This window comes from Myotis yumanensis, unplaced genomic scaffold (genome assembly GCF_028538775.1).
Source record: "Myotis yumanensis isolate MYYU_CA2020_CCGP unplaced genomic scaffold, mMyoYum1.0.hap1 SCAF_22, whole genome shotgun sequence".
Classification (NCBI taxonomy): domain Eukaryota; kingdom Metazoa; phylum Chordata; class Mammalia; order Chiroptera; family Vespertilionidae; genus Myotis; species Myotis yumanensis.
The window spans coordinates 14924142-14948917 of record NW_027223773.1 but is presented as its reverse complement, the minus strand read 5'-3'; the positions used below and the strand labels follow the sequence as shown (position 1 = coordinate 14948917).

Genomic DNA, 24776 nt, shown 5'->3' with positions numbered 1-24776 from the left:
TGGGCAAGTGGTTATTTTCAAGACTGTGTCTAACAGAGGTCTGCTTGGTTCATGATGATGCCAGTGCTGAGTGGCCATGAGTGGTCACAATCGGGTGACTACCTGCTTTTTCCTTTGCTTGGGCTGGATTATACATCTCCCCTCCTGTGTACATACATACTGTTCTCTGTTGTCTCTTCTCTTTTGGAAGCCACATTCTACTCATTGTTAGGATGGCCTCTGTGCTCCGGGAGCTGGACCCAGGAGTGAGTCCTAATGTTGATGGCTGGCTATCTTTAAAAAAAATCATATATAATAAAAGCCTAATATGCTAAGTGTCCGGTCGTCCGGTTGGCCATTCAATCAATCAAAGTGTAATATGCTAATGATATGTTAAGGCTGCTCAGCCGCTTGCTATGACATGCACTGACCACCAGGGGGTAGGTGCTCGGACAGGTAGGTTAGCTTGCTCTGGGGTGCGGTCAGTCGGGACTGAGCGAGATGGGCGGACATGCCCTGGAGCCCTCCCGTGGTCTCTCCCCAGCTGATCAACCTCCCGCGTCCCTCCCCGGCCCCGATAGTGCACTGGTGGGATCCCTTGGCCTCCCCTGCACCCTCTCACAATCCAGGACCCCTCAGGGATGTCGGAGAGCCGGTTTCGGCCTGATCCCGCAGGCCAGGCCAAGGGACGCCACTGTGCACGAATTTGTGCACGGGGCTTCTAATATATGTGTGTGTGTGTGTGTGTGTGTGTGTGTGTGTATATTTTTTTAATTTCTGGGAGGTGTCTGGGCACCAACCCTAGAGCGGTGACTGTCTTCTTAATGTGTAGAGCAGACTGCGTTAATCAGATAGAATTTTCTTAACTTTAAGGTTTTCTTGTACATGGCTAACTTAAAATTTGACATCTGTTGCTATAGTCTAGTATAAAGTGTCATTTACATTTTAGCACAAAACTGTTGCCTTGTTTTACTTGAGTTAGCATTTCAAACAGTTCCTCATAGTGATACCAAATTCAGGTTTGGTGCCTGCCACTTTGAAAGCCAATACTCAAGAGGCAGGGGCTGATGTAAGGAAGGATGGTCTATTCAAGTGCCAGCAGCCTGAGAAGATGGCGACTCCGTCCCAACGACCATCTTAACATCTCAGTGTAGGCAGGGTTTCCATTGGGAGGGAGAGGGGGAAAGAAAGAAATCAGGGGCATTAAAAGTTCTCTTCATGTAAGTCAGCACAGTCCAGTCTAATGGTTATCTGGAAGCTGGTTGAGCAGAGGTCAGGTATTTATTTATTTATTTATTTTTTATTTACTAGAGGCCCAATGCATGAATCCATGCACGGGTGGGTCCCTCGGGGTGGCCTGTCCCCCAGCCTTGCAGCCCTGCAGCCCCGCCTGGCACCCCACCGTGGCCTGGCGCTGCCCCCTCACCTGCTCCACCATCCTGCCTGTGGGGTGATCAATCGGCTCTCTCAGTGCCTGGGAGCCAGGTGGCGGCCCCAACCCCCGCCTCCGCTGCTGGTCGCTGTCTGTAGGGTGATCGGACCCCCGCTCGCATCTGCCTTGGCCTGGTGCTGCCCGCTCACCTGCTCTACCGTCCCACTGTGGTCCCACTGTTGTCGGGGCCCATCGAAGCCGGCAGCGCCTTCACTGCTGTCTGTTGCCAGCGCCACGTCACCAACATCTGCCATGTTTTATGCCGCCCCCTGGTGGTCAGTGCATGTCATAGCGAGCGGTCGAACTCCTGGTCGAACGACTGCCCAAGGGGACAATTTGCATATTAGGCTTTTATGATATAGGATTTATTTATTTATTCTAAATCTTTATTCGAGGATATTTTCCCATTGATTTTTAGGGAGAGTGGAAGTGAGAGGGAAAGACAGAAATATTGATGTGAGAGAAGTACATCACTTGGTTGCCTCCTGTGCGAGCCCTGGTCAGGGCCTGGGCCGGGGAGGAGCCTGCAACCGAGGTATGTGCCCTTGACTGGAATTGAGCCCGGGACCCTTTGGTCTGCAAGCCGATGCTCTACCTACTGAGCCAAACTGGCCAGGGCAAGGTCCGGTTTTTATCGTTGAGAGTCAGCAAGTGTCCTGGAGCCAGAATGTCTGGTTGCTGGAGCTACTTTCTGAACTCTGACACAAATATGCTGCTTAGCCATGGGCTACGTATCAGTTAACAATTCCTCTTCTGTAAGAACACTTTTAATATTGAACAGTATTAACAGAAGAGAAGGGTGGGTTACACAGAACATAAGGTCCTGGGGTGCCACTACCAGAAGGAGTTTGAGAATCACTGCTTTGGTGGCCTCCAGTGGTCCCTGCTCCCCAGAAGACTTGGCATGGTTCGTTCCCTGCTTTACACAGTGGCTATTAGTTGGGTAACATTACTTTCTTTTTAAATTTATTTCAGAGTGAGAGAGGGAGAGAGAGAGATCGATTACTTGTTTCCATTAAAAGGATTAGAAGAGATATTTTAATATCGCTATTCGCCCTTTCTCTATAATAGAAGTGTCAACCAAATTCACTATCGACAGTGACAGATAGAAACACACACGTGCAATTGGCACTAGCGAGAGCTTTATATGTATTGCACATGCGGAGTCAACTTAGCCTTTTATAGACATAGAATAAACTTGCTTAATTAGACCTGCTTTCTGATTTAGGTAAACTTTGTCCAGCCCAGTGAAGCACCCCAACTTCTCGTTCAGGTAATTGTCAGCAACACAGCAGTAACTATCAACATGAAGCAGATTATTATTGTAGATCACACAGGGAGAACAAAGGGTAAAATATTTAACTGCAGCAGTGTTTGACTATATTCTGTGCAGTGAGAAAACCTGAAGTCATTTTCAAGGTCCACCATTTCTTCTTTTCAGTCGGATCAAGTTTCTAAGCTTTCTAAATCTCCATTTTTTGGCTAATGAAAAGAAAATGGGATTCCACCGAGTCTCCTATCTACCAACTCCAGGACTTCTGTGAGGATCAAATGAGATGAGGCATGGGAAAACGCTTCACAGACATGTGATTACAGTGTAAAGTGTTTCCACCTGCTATAAAGCAAGCCGTGTTCCTGGGCTGAAGAAAGTGCAAGGAGGCTAGTTGCTAGGGAGAGGAAGCCGGGTGTTGCTATGTGACGTCATTACCCAGGCAGACACTTAGCCTTTTATATATATAGGTTGGTTGATTTTTATTTGTGCCCTGACTGAGATCCAACCCACAACTTTGGTGTATCAAGATGATGCTCTAACTAACTGAACTACTCAGCCAGGGCTTTTTATTAAAAAACTAGAGGCACTGGGGGGACAGAGGGGGGGTCCCTCAGCTCAGCCTGTGCCCTCTTGCAGTCTGGGAGCCCTCAGGGGATGTCCGACTGATAGCTTAGGCCCGCTCCCCCCAGGGATAGACCTCGTTCCCCTGAGTGATGTTGCAGTGGGAGTGCTGGGTGGCCGCGCTCACCCCGACGGTGCCCTCATTGGCCTTCACCCACACAGGTGGGCAGTGGCAGTGCCTGTGCTGCTGGGGACCTGAGCGTTGGTGCTGTGTGTCTTGGAGAGGGCCACGTGCGGGAACTTGTCCAGCTCCAGCCTGGTCTCCCCAAGGTTGTGGTGCAGCTGGCCCTTGAGGATGTGGGCGGTCGTCACCATGGAGACGCCCATTCCATCTCCCAGGAACATGATGGTATTCTTAGCCACGTTGGTGTTAAGGTTCTGAAGGCTCGGCATTTTTCAGGGTCTGCTGAGCTTGGTCTCTCCAGTACTTGGGGTCTTTCTCTCTCTCTGTTACTGAGGAGGTGGTAAGGCAGGTGCCAGTGGCCGTCACCAAGGATGGTGAATCATGATGCGCTCCAAGCCCTGCTCTCTCTCTCAAGCCCAGAGTTACAAACCACGTGGGTGGGAGGTGTGGGCCGGCAGTGGTCAGCCGTTAGCTGATGTTCCGATCTGGCGCAGAGTCCCTGGGTTAGGGTCTGTCCTGGCACAAGTGACGCGCGGCAAGTACGCTGGGGCCCAAGGGCATGAAGCGGGTGTACGATGCCACCACCCTCATAAGATTATAAAGGCGGCCATGGTGGGGAGGGGGATGGGGGGAGAGGGGGACAGCGCTGCCTGGGCAGCCCTCCCCGGCTGGCCCTGGCCCTCCGCACCCATCCCGCCCTGCTTATGGGTCTTCTAAAAGGATATTTTAGCCATGATTCCAAGATAAAAGGAAAGTCAGTTGAGTCACTGAGTTTGTGATAGATTCAACCCCACCATCTCTGTGTCTAGAGTCTAGACACTGATGGAGACCCCTGGGCCTGCAGAGTCAGCCTGTAGTGGTGAGGCCTTTAGCTGGGGCAGGGCCAGGGCGGGAGGGGAGAGTGTTGCTGCCTCCTCTGTGTGCTCTGACCTGGCACACTGCCCTCGTTGCCTTGTCTGAGGTCAGGCTTCTCCACACAATACTGACTGATGGGCACCTGCTGTTCTTGGTGGCTGTGGAGACCGGGCCCTGGGTTGACAGGGTGGTGTCCAGGGCCGGACTCACTCTGGCCCCTCGTGGGGTGGCACTTAGTGACGCCGGTTTCCTTACTGATTCCCGAGGGCATGTGCTGTGCAGCCTGTCCCCCAGCCCCGAGCGCCGGCTCGCTGAGCAGCCAGGAGGGCTGCTGTGGGGCAAGACATTCCGCGGCCTGGGCAGGCCAGGCTTAGGGTCCTGTGTGTCCTTTTCCCTCTGAGGGCGGGAGGAGGCTCAGGCAGTTCTTGTCTCCGTTACAGATGACGGGCTGAGCCACGCCCCACTCGCCCAGGGACCCCTCTCACCGATGGCAGTCTGACCGGCTGCCTGTCCCTGTGCCCTGTCCCCTGCAGTCAGCAGAGTGTGTTAGGTCCTCCCCTACCCAGTGGGGAGGGCCAGCCCCAGAGAACCTGCGGAACGCCCTCCAGGGAGCTTCCTCCAGGGGCTCCCTGTCCCCTTCCTCCTGCGCTGTGGGCTGCGCCCCCCCCAGGGCCTCTCCCCCAAGGGCCTGGCAGGGAGGACGCAGCGATGCAGAGAGGGGACTGAATTACCGAGCCTTCGGGCCCGGAAGCAGAGGACCTCTGCTTTGTGGACTTGCTTGCCAGCTCAGGGTCGTTAGATGTGCTAATGCAGACAGGGCTCCGCTGTCAGGCCGCAGGAGTGCCCTGTGCTGTCGCTGTGCACGCGCCCTACTGTCACATGGAAGCACCCGCGCCTGTCGTTCCCCTGCTGAGCCTGGGGTCCTGAGATCCTTTCCCCACTTCCTCCTGTGCATCTTCCCCAGGCTCCTCACCAACGCGCTGTTGTTAGAAGGCGTTTCATTGTCTCCTTTTCTTAGCCCCGGAGCCTCTGGCCAGAAGCCCAGTGGCTGATCCAGGAAGGGCCACATTGGGCTCTGGTGACCCCAGAGCGTCTTCCGGGCGGCAGGGGCCAGGCTGGGCCTCGGCTCCCAGATCCCGGCCGGGGGGAGAGCCCCCTCCGACCCCTTTCCCCACCCCATTTCTTGACGTAAACTTCCGTTTGTGAGGGAAATGGAATGTCAGGAACTTTCGTAGAAGGTGCTGGCGCCGTCTCAACGGCTGGGACGGAGGCCAGGCTGGGCTGAAAGCGGGCTCCACGCTGGTTCTCGGGGCTCCCAGCAGACTGTGTAGCCAGGCTGGGCCTGAGGAGGAATCAGAAAGTGGGGGGAGAGGCGTGCCGTCCTGAGGGCTCCGGGTGCTGGGGGGCCGATGGGCCACAGGGGACGGACAGCGAGCAGCTCTGGGTGTCCTCGCCAGGACCTGGAGAATCCGGGCGGAGGTGCCCGTTCTGACAGGAGGAGGATCCAGCTGGGTCTGGCCTTGCCCCCAGCAGAGTTCTGGGAACTGCTCTCCGCTTGCCAGGAGCCACCGTTTCTCAGTCACACACAGGAGCTCTGGAGGCCAAGGTCAGGGCTGCCTGGCGGGCCTGGCCCTGGGCTGGTCCTGAGGGAGCATGTAGGGTCACAGCAGGAGCCTGTGGCCACCTTGTAGCCAGTTCTCTTGGTTAGTGATTTGATGACAGGCCCTGGGCCTTGGAGAGTTTGGGCTCTGACCTGCAGCCTGGAGATGGCCTGGGAACAGTTTGACCAAGATCTGAGGGGCCCAGCAGGAGGAGCTGGGGGGTGCCTCTGCCTGCAGAAGAGGGGCTCAGCACCCCGCCCCCCCACTCGGGGGACACACACACACACACACACTCACACAGACACACACACACACTCAGACACAAAGAGACACACACACAGACACACATAGTGACACAGACACACACACACAGACACACAGATAGATACACAGAGAGACACACACGCACAGACACAAAGAGACACAGTGACACACAGACACAAAGAGACATACACAGACACATACACACATACAGAAACACGCACACAGACACAGACACACAGAGACACACTCACACAGTGACACACAGAGATACAGAGACACATACACTCACAGCACACACACACACACACACACACACACACACTCACACAGTGACACAGACACAAAAAGACACACACACCCATAGTGTCTGTTCCCAATGGCCAGGCTCTTTGGACTTGATCTAGGCAGAGGAAAATCTAGATGCAGACACTAGTGAAACTTGCTAGAGTTTGAAGGTTGTTATCGTTTGTTTTCCTGTCAGATAACGTGAGGGGTGGGCAGGAGAGTTAATGTTTAATTGGAGACGAGGCTCCCAGCGCTGTGCCCAGTGACCGCCAGAGGGAAAACAGGTCTGGCACCTGCATGCCAGTCCACCAGGATGTCCTTGGTGGGCCCGAGGGCACCCAGATGACAGTGGCTTCTTTCGCTGGTTGCAGAGTGCAGCCTCTCCTGGCCCCGGACTGCCCCTCCCGCGCTGCAGCCGCCAGCCACACGGGGCGAGCACCTGAAATGTGGCTGGTCCAGACTGAGCCAGGCGCAGGCGAGACACACACTGTAAAACATGTCTAATAATTTAAAACATGTCTCTATTGATTTCAGAGAGGAAGGGAGAGGAGAGAGAGAGAGACATCAACGATGAGAGAGAATCATTGATCAGCTGCCTTCCGCACGCCCCACACTGGGGATTGAGCCTGCAACCCGGGCATGTGCCCTGACCGGAATCGAACCTGGGACCCTTCAGTCCACAGGTCGACGATCTGTCCACAGAGCCAAACGGGCTAGGGCGCTAATAATTTTCATACTGAGTACTTGTTGAAATGATAACGTTTTGGATAAACTGGCTTAAAATATATGTTAGAATTCATTTTACATGCTTTTTGCTTGTAAAAATATTCCCTGTGTGGCGGGCGTGGTATTTCCTTCGGACAGGACCGGTCCGGCCATGTTGGACAGGAGCCACGGTAATAACAGCAAACACGGTTGTAGCAGCACCTGTGCCAGCCCCACGGGAAGCACCTCATGACTTAGTTCAGGTGTTTAATCTCCAGTGACTATGAGGCAGGAGCTTTGTTTTTATAAAATTTGGGAGATGTGTGCAGGTTTCCTGGTTCATCAGAGCACCCAGTGTGAGGCTGTCCCCTCTGGGCATGGGGGCTGCTGCTCCCTCCGCCCCTGGGCCCCGGGCTGTGCTCTTGGGGCCCGCTGGCCTGAGGGCCTCTTTAGTGCCTTCCAGGGCCTCTGCTGTAGTCCCTGTGCTCAGCCACCTGGTTTCATCCTCTCTCTGCTCATGTGCCCCCCCCTCCCCACCCCCACCCCCAGCAGCGAGACCTGCTAGAAAGTGGAGGGGAAGGCTCTAGGCAGGCCTTCCCTGGCAGTTGAGACCATCCGCTTCCCTGCCTCCGGGCGCACCAGGCCCCGAGGAACTTGGATCTAGAAGATTGCAAAAGGGAGAGGGAGGGCTGCGACCACTGTGGGTGCCTGCGTGAGGGCTGCAGCCTGAATTCCTGTGCGTCTCCCAGTTTGGATTGGGGACCCGACCGTTTGCTTTTGCAGAATGTTCCCACTCGCTGCAGCGGCTGCGTCAGGCCGTCGTGTGGTCTCCTCCGAGGAGCCCAGTCAGGGCTCTGACGACCTGAGCCTCCTCTCCCAGACGGCGCAGGCGGGGCTGCCTTCCACGGGCGCCCGCTCCTGGCCCCTCTCCCCTGGGCTGGGTCCTCCCAGCCTCGTTCTCTGTTGTGTGTTGTCCTGGGGTGTTTGTGTGTCCCGTCGCCTGTCTATGAGCAAAGGTGATGGGGTGGGGACAGATGCACCTGCCAGATCTTCTCTGAAAAGAACAGATACGTGTGTCCCTACATTTCTGTCCTCTGAGCGCCGTCCTGTGCCCCGAAGAGTTGGTTCCGTCCCTGGTCAGGGCACACACTGGGTTCTGGTTTGACCCCAGTTGGGGTGCGGACGGAAGGCTACCGATGGATGCTCCTCTCATTTCAATGCTCCCCCTTCTCTTTCTCTTTCTCTCCCTCCCTCCGCCTCCCTCTCCCTTTCTCTGTTTCTCTTTTCCTCCCTCCATCCCTCCATCCCTCCCAGCATGTCCTCGGGTGAGGATTAAAAAAAATGGTCTGGAGTGCCTTCGAGGGTCCTTGGGAAGCTGAGGGGTGCGTGTGTGCGCGTGCGTGTGTGTGTGTGTGTGTGTGTGTGTGTGTGTGGAGGTGGGGGAGGGGCCTTGTGGGTGGAGGCCAGTAGGCAGCAGCCCGCTCCCATGCAAATACCCAGCGCCCTCCCCTCCTTCCAGGTCTGGCTGTGGGTCTGGGCTTTGGAGCCCTGGCTGAAGTCGCCAAGAAGACCCTCCGCTCTGAGGATTCCTCAGGTGAGCTGGGCCCTGACGTCCCACCTGTGTTCTGGGGCCCCCAGGTCCCCTCTGGGGCACGTTCACTGGTGGCTGAAGGCGGCTCTGCTCCAGTGCTGGCCCGCCCTGGCCCACCCCACCATCCTGGCCCGCCCCGCCGCCCTGGCCCACCCCACCGCCCTGGCCCACCCCACCATCCTGGCCCACCCCGCCGCCCTGGCCCACCCCACCATCCTGGCTCACCCCACCATCCTGGCCCACCCCGCCATCCTGGCCCACCCCGCCATCCTGGCCCACCCCACCATCCTGGCCCACTCCACCATCCTGGCCCACCCCGCCATCCTGGCCCACCCCGCCGCCCTGGCCCACCCCACCATCCTGGCCCACCCCACCATCCTGGCCCACCCCACCGCCCTGGCCCACCCCACCATCCTGGCCCACCCTGCCGCCCTGGCCCCTCCAATGGAGCTGAGGTTCGGCCCCCGCCCCGCCCCTGCTCTCTGGAGCTGCTGGGGCCTGGGGCCTGGCTGGTCAGGCACCCAGGGCTCCTGCGGCTGAGGTTGTGGGTGCTGCTGGGACAGATCCCACAGGGTCCTCCATCTCTGAGGCAAAGGTCCTGAACCTCTGACCCTGCCTCCCGGGGTCAGCCAGGGGTCAGGTCAGAACACGCGTCTCTCCAGGAGATGTCAGTCTTTCCAGTATCTGACACCTCCTCTCCCTTCCAGGAGGGCCCCCTGTGACACCCCTGTCCTGTCCCTGTTGCCCAGGCTGCCAGTTCAGGGCTGGGCTCCGAGGGGCCTGCCAGTCACAGGGGTGGCCCCTCTTCACTCGCAAGACCCTTTTGTGGGTCAAGGAACCTCCTAGACAGAAGGCAGTAGGCTGTCCCCACAGCCTGAGGACAGGGGACACCGTGTGTCCTTGGAAGGGGCTGGGGACAGGGGATTTAGCGGGAGTATTTTTAGTGTTGGAGACACTGGACATGAGGCCTGGCTTCCTGGGGAGAGCAGCACCCTCCCTCCCCCACGGCGGGCGTCCTCGCCCAGCAGGTCTGGGCAGGGAGGAGGCTAGGACTGGCTCCAGGCTCAAGCCGGTGTCCTTTGTCAGGGAAGCAGTGACCTTGGCTGGAGGTCAAGGCCCAGGAGCCAGAGGACGGGCTCAGGCCAGGTAGGAGGGGCTGGCAGCCCCCCACCTCTGCTCCAGCTCTCAGGACAGGCCTGCGATGCCGTGGCCTGGAGGGCGCTGATCAGCCAGGCCAGCTCCGCCCTGGAGGAGGCTCTCCTGAGCGGCAGGCCCACCATGCTCTGCCGCCCGGCTCCTCGTTATTCTCAGGACCCGCCGTGTCCCCGCTGGCGACAGAGCCGTAGCTGGGGTGTGATCTGGGGACCCTTCTTGGTCCAGCCATTCTGGAGCCCTGCCCACGGCTGCCCCCCTGGCCCCCAGCAGCTCGGTCTCTCCCTGCAGAACTGACATCGCTCACCCTCCCGGGACCCCCTGCCGCCTGGGACCCAGGAGTGAGCCTGACTCCTAAGTGAGCGACAGGGCTGCCCTGAGGCTGGCAGATGCGCATGTTCTCTTCGGGGCTTCTCTTCTGCAAACTGCACCCCACCTTGTGCACCCCACTCCGTCGAGGCTGGGCTGGATACAGTCCCTGGGGCAGGGGGCAGGGGGTCCCCTGCAAGCCACCTCTCCTGTTCCCTCCTTGGGACCTAGCTCAGTCCTCCTCTGAGGGCTGGGCCAGGCACCTAACGGGGCTCCCAGGACAGCAGGCAGGAGAGCACCGAGTGCCATAGGCTGCAGGACAGTGAACGGTGCTGAGGAGCTGGGGAGGGCAGAGGGGGCGCCGAGCACGCCTCCCCCCAGGACAAGGGCAGACTCAGTGTTTAGGTTGGGCCGCTGAGGTGGATACAGGGCACTGGGCCCTGGCTGGCCCCCCTGCAACCCCATTGAGTCATCGCCGCGCACCCTCCCACCCCTAGTGTCCGGGACACAGGTCGTCCGCACCCCTGAGGTCACTGCAGGGGCCTCTGGGCAGAGGGGAGAGGCAGGCACAGCGGGCGGGTGCTGTCCTTGACCCTGAGCTCCCCTCCCTGAGCCAGCTGGCCCTGTGTGAACGTGCTGGGCGACCTCTGTCCTGGCCTGGCACTGTGCATTGGGTCCCTCCCTCCCAATGCCTGTCCCCAGCTCCAGCTGACTGCCCTTCAGCGTGCCCTCTCCAGGCCCAGGCCCAGGCACTGGTGTGTGTGTGTGTGTGTGTGTGCGTGCGTGTGTGTGGTGGGGGTCGGCAGTGCCGGCGTGTTCCCAAGGCCTCTGCAGCGTCAGGGAGGTGGGTGTGGAAGTTGTGTTGCTCTTGGGGTTTGATGGGCATCCAGGAGGGAGCCTGTTGGGCTTTTTCAAATGGCACTACCCCCCCCCCCCCCCCGACGTTCCTGCCTCTGCGTTTACCAAGGAAGGTGGGGGTGATGGTGTTGGCCCAAGACAGCCAGTTGGCCGTGGGCTGGGGTGTGCCAGGGGGTCCTCAGGCCCTGCACCTGCCCGACGGCCCCCTGCGAGCCCTGGCACTCAAGAGGGTGGTGGGTGCCGCGATGACCTGGCTTCTGCCCACAGGGGGGAAGAAGGCCGTGCTGGACTCCAGCCCCTTCCTGTCGGAGGCCAACGCGGAGCGCATCGTGAGCACGCTGTGCAAGGTGCGCGGGGCGGCGCTCAAGCTGGGCCAGATGCTGAGCATCCAGGGTGAGTGGGCCCTGCCTGGTGCGCGGACCTGGGGGGCAGCGCGCTTCAGCCCAACGGGGAGGGGTTCTTCACGGCTCCTCCTGCTCGATCCTGGCTAGTGCCAGCAGGGACGGTTAAACAGGGTCTGAAACGGGAGCCCAGTCACCTTCCTTCTGGGAGCAGAGAGACGGCTAAGGTGGTCCTGGCATCTCAGAAGTGGACGAGTCTGGCTGCTGTCGCCCCCGCCCCCCCCCCCGCTCCCCCCCCCCCCCCCCCCCCCCCCCGTGGTTGGAGGGAGCGGGAAGAGGGCTCACGGTCCTGCCAGTTGGTGTTGGAGGCAAGGAGCACGTGGCCCAAGGAGGGAAGGCAGCTGAACAGCCCGGCGCCGTGTGGCCCCACGAGCAGAGGGTGGGACGCCCCAGAGGCCGAGGCCCTCGCCCCAGCAGCTGGATGGGCTCGTGGAGCGGCCAGTGGGACAGGCGCTCGGGCAGGCGGCGGGCACAGGGTGGTGCTGCCGGGCTGTGTGCACGCGTAGCAGCGCTTAGCTGATGTCTGGTGGTGCACGGCCGACTCGGGCGCCCACGTCCAGTGACACCGAGGGAAGCCTCGCGGACGGTCAGGGCCCGGCTGCGGGGCTGTCGCGGGTTCATCGCTCGCACGGGCAGTCACGTGCGCGTAGTCACAGGGACACGTTCTGGGAAAAGCCTCTGAGGCGGTGCCACGGGGCAAACATCACACAAGTCTAGTCGGTTCAGCCTGTGGCTCCTGGCCCCACGCCTGTTCCACACACCACTGCACAGAACACAGGACCGAGCCAGCACAGGAGGTGATGCAATCAGGTGTCAACACGGACGTGTGGGGCTGCTGCTGGCGTAACCTGTGACTGTTTGAGGTTTTATTTACTGGTTTTAGAGAGAAACATGGGTTTGTTGTTCCACTTACGGATGTGTTCATTGGTTGATTCTTGTATGTGCCCTGACCAGGGCTCGAACCCACAACCTTGGTGGATGTGGATGGCGCTCTAACCAACTGAGCCACCTGGCCAGGGCCGGTATCCTGTGAGACAGAGCGAGCCTCTTGTGATAAGTAGAGAGTATAGTACACGTGAGGCAGCAGCCGCCACTTCGATCGAGTGCGACAAACGGTCCGTATTGTGTGTGCTCGTCTGTTGGCACCAGCATCACCACAGCGTGAAGCAGGCCTTGTGCTACCAGGTCATGGCGGCTGTGAGGTCACTGGGTGATGGGGATTTTTTAGCTCCATTAGGACCTTATGGTGCCGTGGGGTCACGGACCGAGACGTCCTTCGGGGCGTGACTGTTAACAGAAGCTGAAGCCAGTGAAGCAGCAGCAGGGCCGGGGGTGGGGGAAGGGGGCTCCCACGACAGCCGATTCAGAACATTCAGTAACTGAGCAGCTGGAGGCAGTGCTCTGGATGGAACCCGGGAAAAGGGTCAGAAAGAAAAAGTAACTCCCTGCAGGTGACCAGATTGTGGGTTTTTACACATTTTTATCCTTTATTTCCTAAATTTATTTTTTTATAATTGTGAAAAGCTACGGCTGTTATTTCTAAGAAGCGCACCTTCTCAGGTCATTGGGTGGGTTCAGAGAGCCACGCGGCCTGTCGTCGGGGCCCGGCTGCCCAGGCTCACCCGGTGCCTCGTGGCAGAGCGGTGAGGGGCTGGGGGCGCTGTCTCCAGCAGGGCCCCGAGTGTGCAGCCAGGTCAGCGTCCGTCCCTCTGAAGCTGTTGTCCACCTGTGTGCCGGGTGCGAGGAAGGAGCTGGGCGGGGCCTGCTGGTGGCACTGGGCCTGGGCTCCAGTGTGCGGGAGGGCAGAGCAGCCTCTCCCAGGAGCCCGCACGGGCAGGGTGCGTGCGCTCCTCCCCAGGGGCCGGCCCTCTGCAATGACTCCTCTGCCTTCCAGACGACGCCTTCATCAACCCGCACCTGGCCAAGATCTTCGAGCGGGTGCGGCAGAGCGCGGACTTCATGCCCCTGAAGCAGATGACGGTGAGGCGGGCGGTGCCGTGCCGGGGCCTGGGCTGCAGAGGAGCTGCGGGGCCTCCTGGGAGGGGCTGGGCTGGGCTGACGGTCCCTCCCTGCCTCTCCCTCCAGAAAACTCTCAACAGTGACCTGGGCCCCAACTGGAGGGACAAGCTGGAGTACTTCGAGGAGCGGCCCTTCGCAGCCGCCTCCATCGGGCAGGTGCACCTGGCGCGCATGAAGGACGGGCGTGAGGTGGCCATGAAGATCCAGGTAGGCGCTGGGTGCACGCGTCCCACAGGGGCTGCGAGGGGAGCCGGCCGTGGTGTGGGCCCTGCAGGGCGGGGTCTGTGTCGTCGTTTCTGGCCCCAGCGCCTGGTCAGCACTGGGCGCTGGAACGGGTTCGCCCAGTGAGTGGCTGTGGGGGTGGAACAGCCCCCAGGAGCTTGGCGTGGGCGAGGATGGGACCGTGATTGTCTCTTTGGGCCCGAGCTGGAGGGCTGGGCCCTGAGTGGCGGCTGTTCTAGAGACGGGGTGGGAGGGAGAGGTAGGCAGCTGTGACTCACCCAAGGAGCGGGGTCCCGCTCTGCTCATGGGACACCCCCTGCTCCCCCTGCAGTACCCTGGCGTGGCCCAGAGCATCAACAGCGACGTCAACAACCTCATGGCCGTGCTGAACATGAGCAACGTGCTTCCGGAAGGTCTGTGCTCGCTCCTGGCCTCCGGCAGGCATTTGGGACGGGCTCTGGGTACCCGCGGGGGCCTCCCTAGGGAGCCCTCGGCTCACCCGGACACCCTCCTACCCTGTCCAGGCCTGTTCCCCGAGCACCTGATCGACGTGCTGAGGCGGGAGCTGGCCCTTGAGTGCGACTACAAGCGAGAGGCCGCCTGTGCCAAGAAGTTCAGGTACAGCTTCTGGCGGGGCCGCTGGGCTGGGGGCCCCGTGCCTGTTGCTGTCCCCAGCAGAGGACAGCGGGGCCGTCTTCAGGCAGCCCAGGGGGGGAAGGGGTCCTGAGGGGTGGGTGCCTGTGGCCCGGGTCCTGCCCACTGAGAAGCAGGTCCCACTTGGCCAGTCCCTGTTGTCCTGCCTGTCTCCCCCAGGGTGGGTGTGGGGGGAGCTGGCCCGGTGTGACTTCCGCCCCACAGGGAGCTGCTGAAGGACCACCCCTTCTTCTACGTGCCCGAGGTCGTGGACGAGCTCTGCAGCCCCCACGTGCTGACCACAGAGCTCGTGTCTGGCTTCCCCCTCGACCAGGCGGAGGGGCTGAGCCAGGAGATCCGGAACGAGGTGTGTCTGCAGCTGGCCTTGCAGCCTCCAGGTGACCCCTGTGTGGCTCAGGGGGACGGGGCTGCGTGTCCTCCCCTTGCCCCCAGGTAGTTCCCTTGGAACTAAGTGTCATCTGGGCAGAAGGTGGGGCTGGGAGTCAGGCTTCCCCAGCCCTAGACTCTCAGTCACCGGGCTCTCTCCCCGCCCCCAGATCTGCCACCACATCCTGGTCCTGTGCCTAAGGGAGCTGTTTGAGTTCCACTTCATGCAGACAGACCCCAACTGGTCCAACTTCTTTTATGATCCTGAGCAGCACAAGGTGAGCCCTGCGTGGGGGCAGGGCAGGGGCCGGAGGTCTCTGCTGGAGCGGGCTCCGAGGTTGGGGTCTCAGCCCCCAGTTGCCAACCTGCCCCTGCTCTCGCCCATTCCCAGGTGGCTCTCCTGGACTTTGGGGCAACTCGGGAATTTGACAGATCCTTCACTGACCTCTACATCCAGGTAGGGTGGGTGGGGCAGGGCCTAGCCATGTGGTCCTGAGGCAGGGCTGGGGGTGGGGACTGGGAGGGAGGGAGGGAGGCTGACGGCTCCTGTCCTGTGATCAGTCTGGGGAGGTCATGGCCCCGCCAGGCTCCCGGCCCCGCTGGGACCTCGGGGCCAGGGTCCGGGAGGAACAGTGAGCCGGGTGGCAGTGTTGGGGGCGGGCAGGGTGGCTCTGGCCCCAGCAGCTCCTCTGTGTGCCCAGATCATCAGGGCGGCCGCCGACCAGGACCGGGAGGCTGTGCTGAAAAAGTCCATCGAGATGAAGTTCCTCACCGGCTATGAGGTCAAGGTGCGCGCCCGTGGCCCTGGTGGCTCATGTCTGCCGCTCCAGGCATACTCCGGGGCCTGCCAGGGGGCGGGGTGGTGCGGGGGTGGGGGTGGACTCCTTTGCAGTCACAGCAGAGCCTCCGTTTATAAATGGGTGACACGAGGTGACAGCCACCCTCGCTGCAGAGCCCCGGCAGCTCGGTGCCTGAAAGCCAGCCCCTGCCCCCCTCTGTGCCCGAGGTTCTGAGTGGCAGGGCCTGGGGCAGCCGAGTGGGGTGCTTAAGGGACCTGTCGGGAAGGTGGCTTTCCCTTCTCACTCCAGCAACTCGGAGGTTTGCGCCTGGAGTTCGGGGGTTAGGAGCGGGGAGGAATCAGCCCGCTCACGGCAGCACTCGAGCCTGTTCTTAGGGCCTGAAAACTCTTCAGTGTGTTTTGCACACACGTTGAACCTGCGTGCCTTTAGGTGGGGCGCCCTCCTGCCTGCGTTGGGCTGCAGGCCCTGCCATCCCTTCTGTCTCACACGGAGCCCAGGTCACGCATTAATGCTGCTTTCCAGCTCTGGTTACCAGGATCGATCTTGTTAAAAATGAAACACTCAGCTTCAAACCGAGCTTTCCGGGCGGCAGGCTGATCCCTTCCTTCTGTGCCTGCAGGCCATGGAGGATGCCCACGTGGACGCCATCCTCACGCTGGGGAAGGCCTTTGCCTCTCAGGAGCCCTTTGACTTCGGCACCCAGAGCACCACCGAGGAGATCCACAACCTGATTCCCATCATGCTGAAGCACCGGCTCATCCCGCCCCCCGAGGAGACCTACTCGCTGCACAGGAAGATGGGGGGCTCCTTCCTCATCTGCTCCAAGCTGAAGGCCAAGATCCCCTGCAAGGACATGTTCGAGGAGGCCTACAGCAACTACTGCAAGAGGCGGGACGGGCAGTAGCACTCGGCCACGGAACCAGCAGGAAGCTGGTGGGGGCGGCGCTCCATTTAAACTCCTTTGCCCGCGGGGAGGGTGGCGGGCTCTGACCGGGACGCCGCTGGAGCCCCATTGCCAGCGCTTATCAGGGTTTTTATGGCTAAGAGGGTGCGGAGTGAGGTGTGCACGAATGAGAATGAAACCCCAGCTCCTCTTTCAGAATCTAACAGTTGTTTATTGAGCCTCTGAAATCCTCTAGATAAAGATAAAAAGGCAATTTTATTTCCTCTTAGTAACAGGGGTTTTACCTAATGTGAGTGTTAACCAGAAGGCGAGAATCCCTGCCACCAGGAAGAAAATAGAGAACCCTTTCGGCTGCTGTTGAACATGAGTTAGAAGGTGTGTGCGTGTTTTCTGCCCTTTTCCTCTCCAGCTTGTGATCGGCACCCGGAGTCGGACGGGAGCAGTGCCCACAAGTACTGTTTGCCCGAGTGAGGCCTGCTCTCTGGCTGGTTGCTGTACTGTGAGAACTGGAAGTTTCTGGAGAATTGCTGCCTCCCATGGGTAGGGTCAGGAGCAGCAGAGGGAGAGAGAGAGACAGCTCTGGTCTCGTAGCGCTGTAGACGACGGTGTGTGGGGGACCCTCCTTCCCCTCCGGGCCCAGGGCCCTGGTGGAGTGATACGAACGTGCAGATGTCACATGGTTAGACCGGGGGTCCTCACAGGCTCTGTTAATTTTTGTAAAATTCTTGTAATTGTCTGATTTACTTGTTTCAATAAAAGCAAAACAGCCCAACCGGCGTGGCGCAGTGGTTGAGCGGTGACCTATGAACGAGGTCATGGCTCCATTCCCGGTCAGGGCACAGGCCCGGGCTGCAGGCTCGATCCCCAGTGTGGGGCGTGGAGGAGGCAGCACATCAATGATTCTCTCTACTCACTGATGTTTCTCTCTCTCTCTCTCTGAAATCAATAAAAATGTATTTTCAAAAAAAGGCAAACCATCCTACCGTTGTGGCATGAATTCTTTCCCTCCTAACGAGTGAGGAGCCCAAGGTCAGTGCACACCCACCACCTCCAGATGTTCCTGCGAGGCCTGCACATGTGCCCAGTGTGAGGCTTCTGAAAAGTGCCTGAGCTGGAAGGCTTAGCCCACATTCATCATCAGAGAAAGGGGTTTGGGAGGAGAAAGGAAGGGGGAGGGGCAGCTCCGCATCACCACCCCAGCAACTCCCCTGCGCACCCCAGGGCCCTACCCCACACAGAAAAGCCACAGCTGCTCAAGAAGCTGGAACTCGGCAATGCTGGCAACTGGGAAAGTGGCAGCCAGCAGGGTCCGCGCTCCTGAACCGCAGTGAAACCCGTGAGAAATCAGCCGCAATGAACTCCCGAAGCGTGGCTCTCCCGGCGGGATGAGTTCCTCGGGAGCAGGAACATTCAGGGGAGGCCCTCCCAACACCGTGACCACCTGCAAAGCTCTCTCAGGGCTGAAATAACCGGAGAGACCTGGTCCGAAGTAGGTTTGCACACAGGTCCTAAGGTGCTAAAGGCAAACCTTTGCAAGTTGAGATGGATAAGCAACAGACGCTGGGGTCGGACGGGAAGGCGTGGTCTCCATGGCAACTGCTGCCCTAGTACCAGCACCACCCGCCCATCATTTCATCCATCAATTTAAGAATCCCCGTTTTCTTTCATGTGCACATGGAACAGTCTCCAGAACAGAACACATGCTAGGCCACCAAACAAGGTTCAATAAATTCAAGACTGAAGTCTATCAAGCATCTTGTGCAACCAGAGTGGCATGAAACTAGAAACCCACTCAGGAAGAAAACCGGAAAAGAAACAAAGATGTGGAAACTAAACAACATGCTCCTAAACAACCAATGAAGATCAGGAGGAAATAAAAATCTGTCTTGAAACAAATGAAACAACTTCTCAGAATGATTAGGACACAGCAAAAGCAGTTCTAAGGGAATTCCAGTTATACAGGCCGAACTCAAGGAACAAGGAAAATCATAAGCAACCAAATCTATATGTAAAGGACCTAAAAAAGAACAAAGCTCAAGTAAACAGAAGGAAGGAAATAGTTAAGATCAGAGCAGAAATAAAATTAAAAAATAGAAAAAAAAATTACAGTTTAAATAAAACTAAGTAAAATGGGCAAACCATTAGCTAAACTCATTTAAAAAAACCCAAATAAAAATATGAACGAAAGAAATTACAACTGACACCACAGAAGTACAAAACATCATTAAAGAATACTTATGTACAATTACATGCAACAAATTCAACAATCTAGAACAAATGGATACATTTCTAGAAAATTTATGGCTTCCTTCACAAGACTGAACCAAGAAATACAAAATCTAAACAATGATTACTAGTAGTGAAGTTGAAGGTGTAATAAAAAACCTCCAGCCCTGGCTGGGTGGCTCAGTTGATTGACTGGAATGTCCTGTAGACCAAAACCGCTTATGGGAAGCAACCGATTGATGTTTCTCTCTAAAATAAATTTTAAAAAAAATTCTTGGATGAGGATCAAAAAAACACCTCCCAATAAATAAAAGTCCAGGACCAGATGGCTTCACAGGTGAGTTCTATCAAACAAAGAAGAATTAATACTTATCATTCTTAAACTGTTTCAAAAAACCGGAAGAGGAAGAAGTGCTTCCAAACTTATTCCACAAAGTCAGCATCACCCTGACACTAAAACCAGAGACATTACAGGAAAAGAGAATTACAAGCCAATATCTGATGAACAGATACAAGAAAAAGAACTCTAAAGATTTCACTAAAAAACTATTAGAACGGATAAATTCAAGATACAAAACTAATATTCAGAAACTGGCTGCAATTAACTATCAGAAAGAGAATTTAAGACAATCCCATTTACAATTGCATCAAGAAGCATAAAATACCTATGAAGAAATTTAACCAAAGGTGAAAGATCTGTACTCTGAAAACTATAAGACACTGAAGAAAAATTGAAGAAGATACAAATAAATGGAAGGATATATACCATGTTCACAGATTGGAAGAATTAATATTGTTAAAATGTCCTTACTACCTAAAGCAATCTACAAATTAAGTGCAATCCCAATAGCGTTCTCAGCATTATAACAACTAATCCTAAAATTTATATGGAACCACAGAAGACCCTGAATAGCCAAAAACAATTTTGAGAACAAAAAGTAGGAGTGCCACGCTTAGTGATATCAAACTATACTAAAATCTGTTTTATTAAAACAGTGTGGAACTGGCATAAAAACATACCCAGATCAATGGACTAGGATGGAGACCCCAGAAATGAATCCTTGCATACACAGTTCATCTATGAAAAAGGAGGCAAGGGTAGTCTTCAATGAGTGGTGCTGGGAAAGTAGGACAGACAGATGCATAAAAAGGAAAGTGGACCACTTACATCACGTACAAAAATACACGGAAAATGGACTGAAGACTTAAACGTAAGGCCTGGAACCAGAGGCTGCTAGAAGAAAATAAGCAGTAAATCTGACATCACTCTTAGCAATATCTTCTTGGATACATCTCCTCAGACAAGGGAAACAAAATAAAAAATAAGCAAATGGGACAACTTCAAACTCAAAAGATCTGCACAGTGAAGGAAACCATTAAAACGAACAGATAACCTACGGAATGGGAGAGGGTATTGGCCAATGATACACTGACAAAATACATAAGGAACTCGTATAACTTAACCAAACAATCCCATTAGAAAGGACAGAGGACCTGAATAGACACTTCTACAAAGAGGACATCAAATGGCCAACAGATGTATGAAAAGGTGCTCAATGTCATTAATCAGGAAAATGCAAACTAAACCACAATGAGATGTCAGTGCATACGTGTCAGAATGGCCGTCACCAAGAAATCAGCAAGTGCTGGTGAGGATGGGAAGAAACCCACCTCCACTGTTGGGACTGTAAACTGATGCAGCTACTAGGGAAACAGTATAAAGATTGTTTAAAAAATTAGAAACAGAGCTGCCATACTACCAGCAGGTCCACTCCTGGGTACTTATTCAAAGAAATCCAAACACTAATCCACAAAGACACTCACACCCACGCTCACCGCAGCGTTAGTAACAGCCAAGATGGGGAGACGCTGGCCGTGCAGGATGCAGGCACTCGGGCTCCGGCCCGCAGAGAGCTGAGAGCTTCAGGAGAAGGGAACGCGGCTCTCGGCTGAGCTATGGGGGACTAAGCAAGTCCTGGGCGCCTCCCCACGTCCTTCCACAGCGTAAGGAGGAGCCGGGCGAGCAGGGGCGGCAGGAAGCAGGGCCCGTGAGGCCAGTCGGTCGCCTTTGCTCCGTCCTCGGCCTTTATGATCAGGGAGGAAAGACAGCACCCTCCATTCTAACAGCCCGTTTTACTGCGACGCATCCAAGTCTGGTTAATACTGAGTGACTCCAACGTGAGATACTGGCGAGGAGTCTCTCACATTGTCACCGTCCACCTCCAGTGTCTCTCACATTGTCACCGTCCACCTCCAGTGTCTCTCACATTGTCACTGTCCACCTCCAGTGTCTCTCACACTGTCACCGTCCACCTCCAGTGTCTCTCACATTGTCACCGTCCACCTCCAGTGTCTCTCACACTGTCACCGTCCACCTCCAGTGTCTCTCACATTGTCACTGTCCACCTTCAGTGTCTCTCACATTGTCACCGTCCACCTTCAGTGTCTCTCACACTGTCACTGTCCACCTCCAGTGTCTCTCACACTGTCACCGTCCACCTCCAATGTCTCTCACATTGTCACCGTCCACCTTCAATGTTTCTGTGCAAAAGAATCCACGCCCTGTCAGTCGCAGAGCATCTCTTTAACGTTCCCTAGGAGATTGAAAGCATCAAACCAAACAAAATGAAATGAGTGACCAAAGGCCAAAGCAATCGCGTGTCCCCTTCCAGGCACACGTATGTGTCAGCATGACATTCCAAACAAGAAACTGGTCACACCGAGGCCATGCAAAACTGTACACGATTACAATGGGAAAACCCTAAAAATGTATCAAACAAGTGGTATCTACACGCCACCAAATAAAAGGGCAGGTCATTGTGTCTTCATGGCATTTCAGGCTTGATTTGTTTTCCCGGTTTCCCCCCAGAAATGACAAGGGCTCCTGTGTGCCTGGCTGTCCCTGGGGGACGAGAGGCCTGGCCTGGGGCGGATGCTGGGCTGGGAGCTGGAGTGAGGATCCAGACATTAAAGTCGGACGAGGAAAGAGGTTTGACCCAGGCAAGGAGATGGCGTGAGGCTTCTCGCTCAGGGGCTGGGCGGGAGGTGGGCGTGAAGTGCCCAGCGGATCTGGTCCATCAGGTGGGCGGTGAGCTCCCGGGGCCCCGCCGGCCGAGCCCGTGTGGGACGCTGTCAGGGCGGCCCAGGGCCCGCGGTCCGCGCGGTCAGGGTGTCCGCCTCTCCCTGCTCTGGCTCTGCTCTAAGATACCCGCGTCCACAGACGTGCAGCTGGTCTCTCACGGGCGATGGGGCCGCGGTAACAGCAGGACATAATCTAACCACAGGGACGGCCGAGAGGCGAGCGCCGCCGGGATGGCAGGCGGCTGTGTGACCGGAAAGGAACTCAGATTCTTGCCTGCAGCGCGGGGACAGGCCTCCGGGAAAACCGGAGCCGGACCTCGGATGGGTGTCCTGGGGCCTGCACTGCGCCCCGGGAAGAACACGGTCACAGTGTCGGGGCTCGCACGTAAGCAAAGTGCGGTCGGCTTTAGTCACGTTGGATGGGAGGAATAATCCGTACACATATTCTCGCACACACCCCAAGCACACGCAGGGCGGATCCCAGAGCAGAGAGCAAAGTCGGCTGGACACATAGCACCGGGCGCCATCACCGGACACCATCACCAGACACCATCACCAGATGCCATCACCGGACGCCATCACCAGACGCCATCATCGGACGCCATCACCAGACGCCATCACCAGACACCATCACCGGACGCCATCACCGGACGCCATCACCAGACACCATCACCGGACGCCATCACCGGACGCCATCATCGGACGCCATCACCAAACGCCATCACCGGATGCCATTACTGGACGCCATCACCAGATGCCGTCACCGGGTGCCATCACCGGACGCCATTACCAAATGCCATCACCAGACGCCAGCACCGGTGCCATCACCAGACGCCATCACGGGATGCCATCACCAGACGCCATCACTGGACGCCATCACCAGACGCCATCACCAGACGCCATCACCAAACGCCATCACCGGACGCCATCACCAAATGCCATCACTGGACGCCATTACCAAACGCCATCACTGGACACCAGCACCGGGTGCCATCCGGAGAGCAGGTTTATTCTTCCCGCTGAGGACCAGCTGCTGCCTTCCACACGCACAGAGTGCCCTCCCTGCCAATGTGGGAGGGATGGCTGCCAGCGGGGCGCCCCCCCCCTCCGACTCCCCGCCCCCCGTGGCCTCTGCTCCGCCCCTTCAAATGGTCCTCGCTGAGCCTCCCTGCGCCCCCATCTCTCAAGCCCTTCTTCTCAGAAGCTTCTGAAGGGGCTGCATCTGTTGGGTAAGACCAGCGGGATGACCGCTGTCCGGGACCCCGCGAAGCGGTACCCGTGATTTCTCCCCGGTCCTGCTGCGAGGCCCTAACATTGGGAACGCTCTGTGGTGACCGGTGAGACCACCTACCAGCGGTTCTCAACCTGTGGGTCGCGACCCTTTCACAGGGGTCGCCTAAGACCATCGGAAAACACATCTATAATTACATATTGTTTTTGTGATTAATCACGATGCTTTCATTATGTTCAATTTGTAACAATGACATTGGGGTCACCACCACATGAGGAGCTGTATTAAAGGGTTGCGGCATCAGGAAGGTTGAGAACCGCTGGGGGGAAACCGGAAGTGCTGGGCAGGGCCCACTGGGTCCACCGGGAGCCCCGCACAGGCAGGCTCTGCCCCTCGGAGGCGAAGGCTGTGGCTCCCGGTGGAGGGACCCCAGGGAGGGGCGTATGTGGACCCTAAAAGCAGCCTTTAAAGAGTGAGCACCTACAGGCAACGAGAATTCACTTAGTTGTCGAAGAGATAGACGAATGGCTTAGAGTCCCAGGAAGAGAGGGGGTGAAGGGACTGAGGGGAGACGGGGTGTGTGGGGGCTGCCTGGCTGGTTCCCTCCTCCTCACCAGAGTCCCGTGGCCATGACCCAAGACAAGGTCCAGTCCTGGTGCCGGAGGTCCAGGACGTTTTACGAGTAACGACACTTCTTTTCCAAAAGCGGAGAGACTCGGAGACTGGAGCTGGCCGTGGCCATGCCCATCCCAGCCCACACGCCTGCGTCAACACTCGGCGTCCCTCGAACTTCTCCAACTTCTCCACCGGAACCTTTCGACGTCTAAGCCCACACAGGCCCTCCTCCCAGGAGTGGCATCACTTGGAGGCGGCCTGAGCTCCCCTCCCCGTGGGGTTGGCGGCCGGTGGGAGGGGTCCAAGCCGGCGTGACTGACAGCTCCACCTGCAGTTCAGACCAGGTGGCAGGAACACGCCCCCGCCAGCTGAAGCTCAGGACAGGGAAACCCTGTGTTCGGTTCTCAAATTCGGATGGAAAGGAAGAGGACTCTGCTCCCAGATGTTAGTTCTCTCCTCATGTGGTTCGCGGGTGAAATGAGGAGATAGGTTCTGCCCCTCATATCCTGGTGGCAATTAGAACGGCCGGATGCGAATGGGGATGTGCTAGTAGCTACAGGGTGGCCAAGCTCTGGGGCCCCAGCTGCCGCTTGGGCCAGCTTCCCGCCGGCGCCTGGGGCAGCGCCTTCCTTCCCACTGGGCCTGGGGAAGGGGCTTGGTTAAGGCTGTTCAAGTCCTTGTGTTGAGGTTTATTTGGTAATTAACCCCCTTTCCCAGGCTCCTATGAGGAAGCCGGCACCACACTCACAACAGCCCCTCCCTAAGGAGCCGGCCCAGCAGGACAGGCCTCCCGCAGCTCCTCCTGCAGCTCCCCCCCCACCTCCCAGCTCCTCATGGCACCTCCTGGTGGCACCTGGGGCAGGTCAGCCCACACACACTTCTCCGAGCCTGAGGCCCTTCAGAAGCCGGCATCCCTGCGGGATGGGAGGGGCCAGGAGGAACACACCCTCTGCAGGTGCCACAGCATCAGGAAGGAGGAATGTGGCTCAGGCGCCACTAGAAAAAGATTTGCCTGGGAAACTGCTGCGGAAGAGGCTGCCAATGTCACCAGTTGGTGCCATCACTGCCCAACCACCGCCAAAGTGACGGCTCCCTGAGGCCGGGCGGGGCCTGCAGGTCCAGGACCGGCCGCAGGGGACCTGGCTCTGCTCACCCTGCGGCCCGAGTGCCTTCAGGGACTTGGCTGAGAACAGACAACAACACACGCC

At 57.4% G+C, this 24776-nt stretch overlaps 1 protein-coding gene across 1 annotated transcript in view; it reads left to right on the top strand.

Moving 5' to 3' along the window:
* The window catches only part of COQ8A (coenzyme Q8A), a 40625-nt gene extending 23231 nt beyond the window's left edge, over positions 1-17394 (top strand). Inside the window, exons 5-15 of the mRNA XM_070401333.1 lie at positions 8659-8733; positions 11317-11442; positions 13345-13430; positions 13536-13676; positions 14023-14104; positions 14216-14309; positions 14550-14691; positions 14882-14989; positions 15103-15168; positions 15413-15499; positions 16131-17394. Of these exons, the coding sequence (XP_070257434.1) occupies positions 8659-8733; positions 11317-11442; positions 13345-13430; positions 13536-13676; positions 14023-14104; positions 14216-14309; positions 14550-14691; positions 14882-14989; positions 15103-15168; positions 15413-15499; positions 16131-16415 (1292 nt within the window). The 3' untranslated portion in view covers positions 16416-17394. The remainder of the gene's footprint in view (positions 1-8658; positions 8734-11316; positions 11443-13344; positions 13431-13535; positions 13677-14022; positions 14105-14215; positions 14310-14549; positions 14692-14881; positions 14990-15102; positions 15169-15412; positions 15500-16130) is intronic.
* The last annotated feature ends 7382 nt before the right edge of the window (positions 17395-24776 follow it).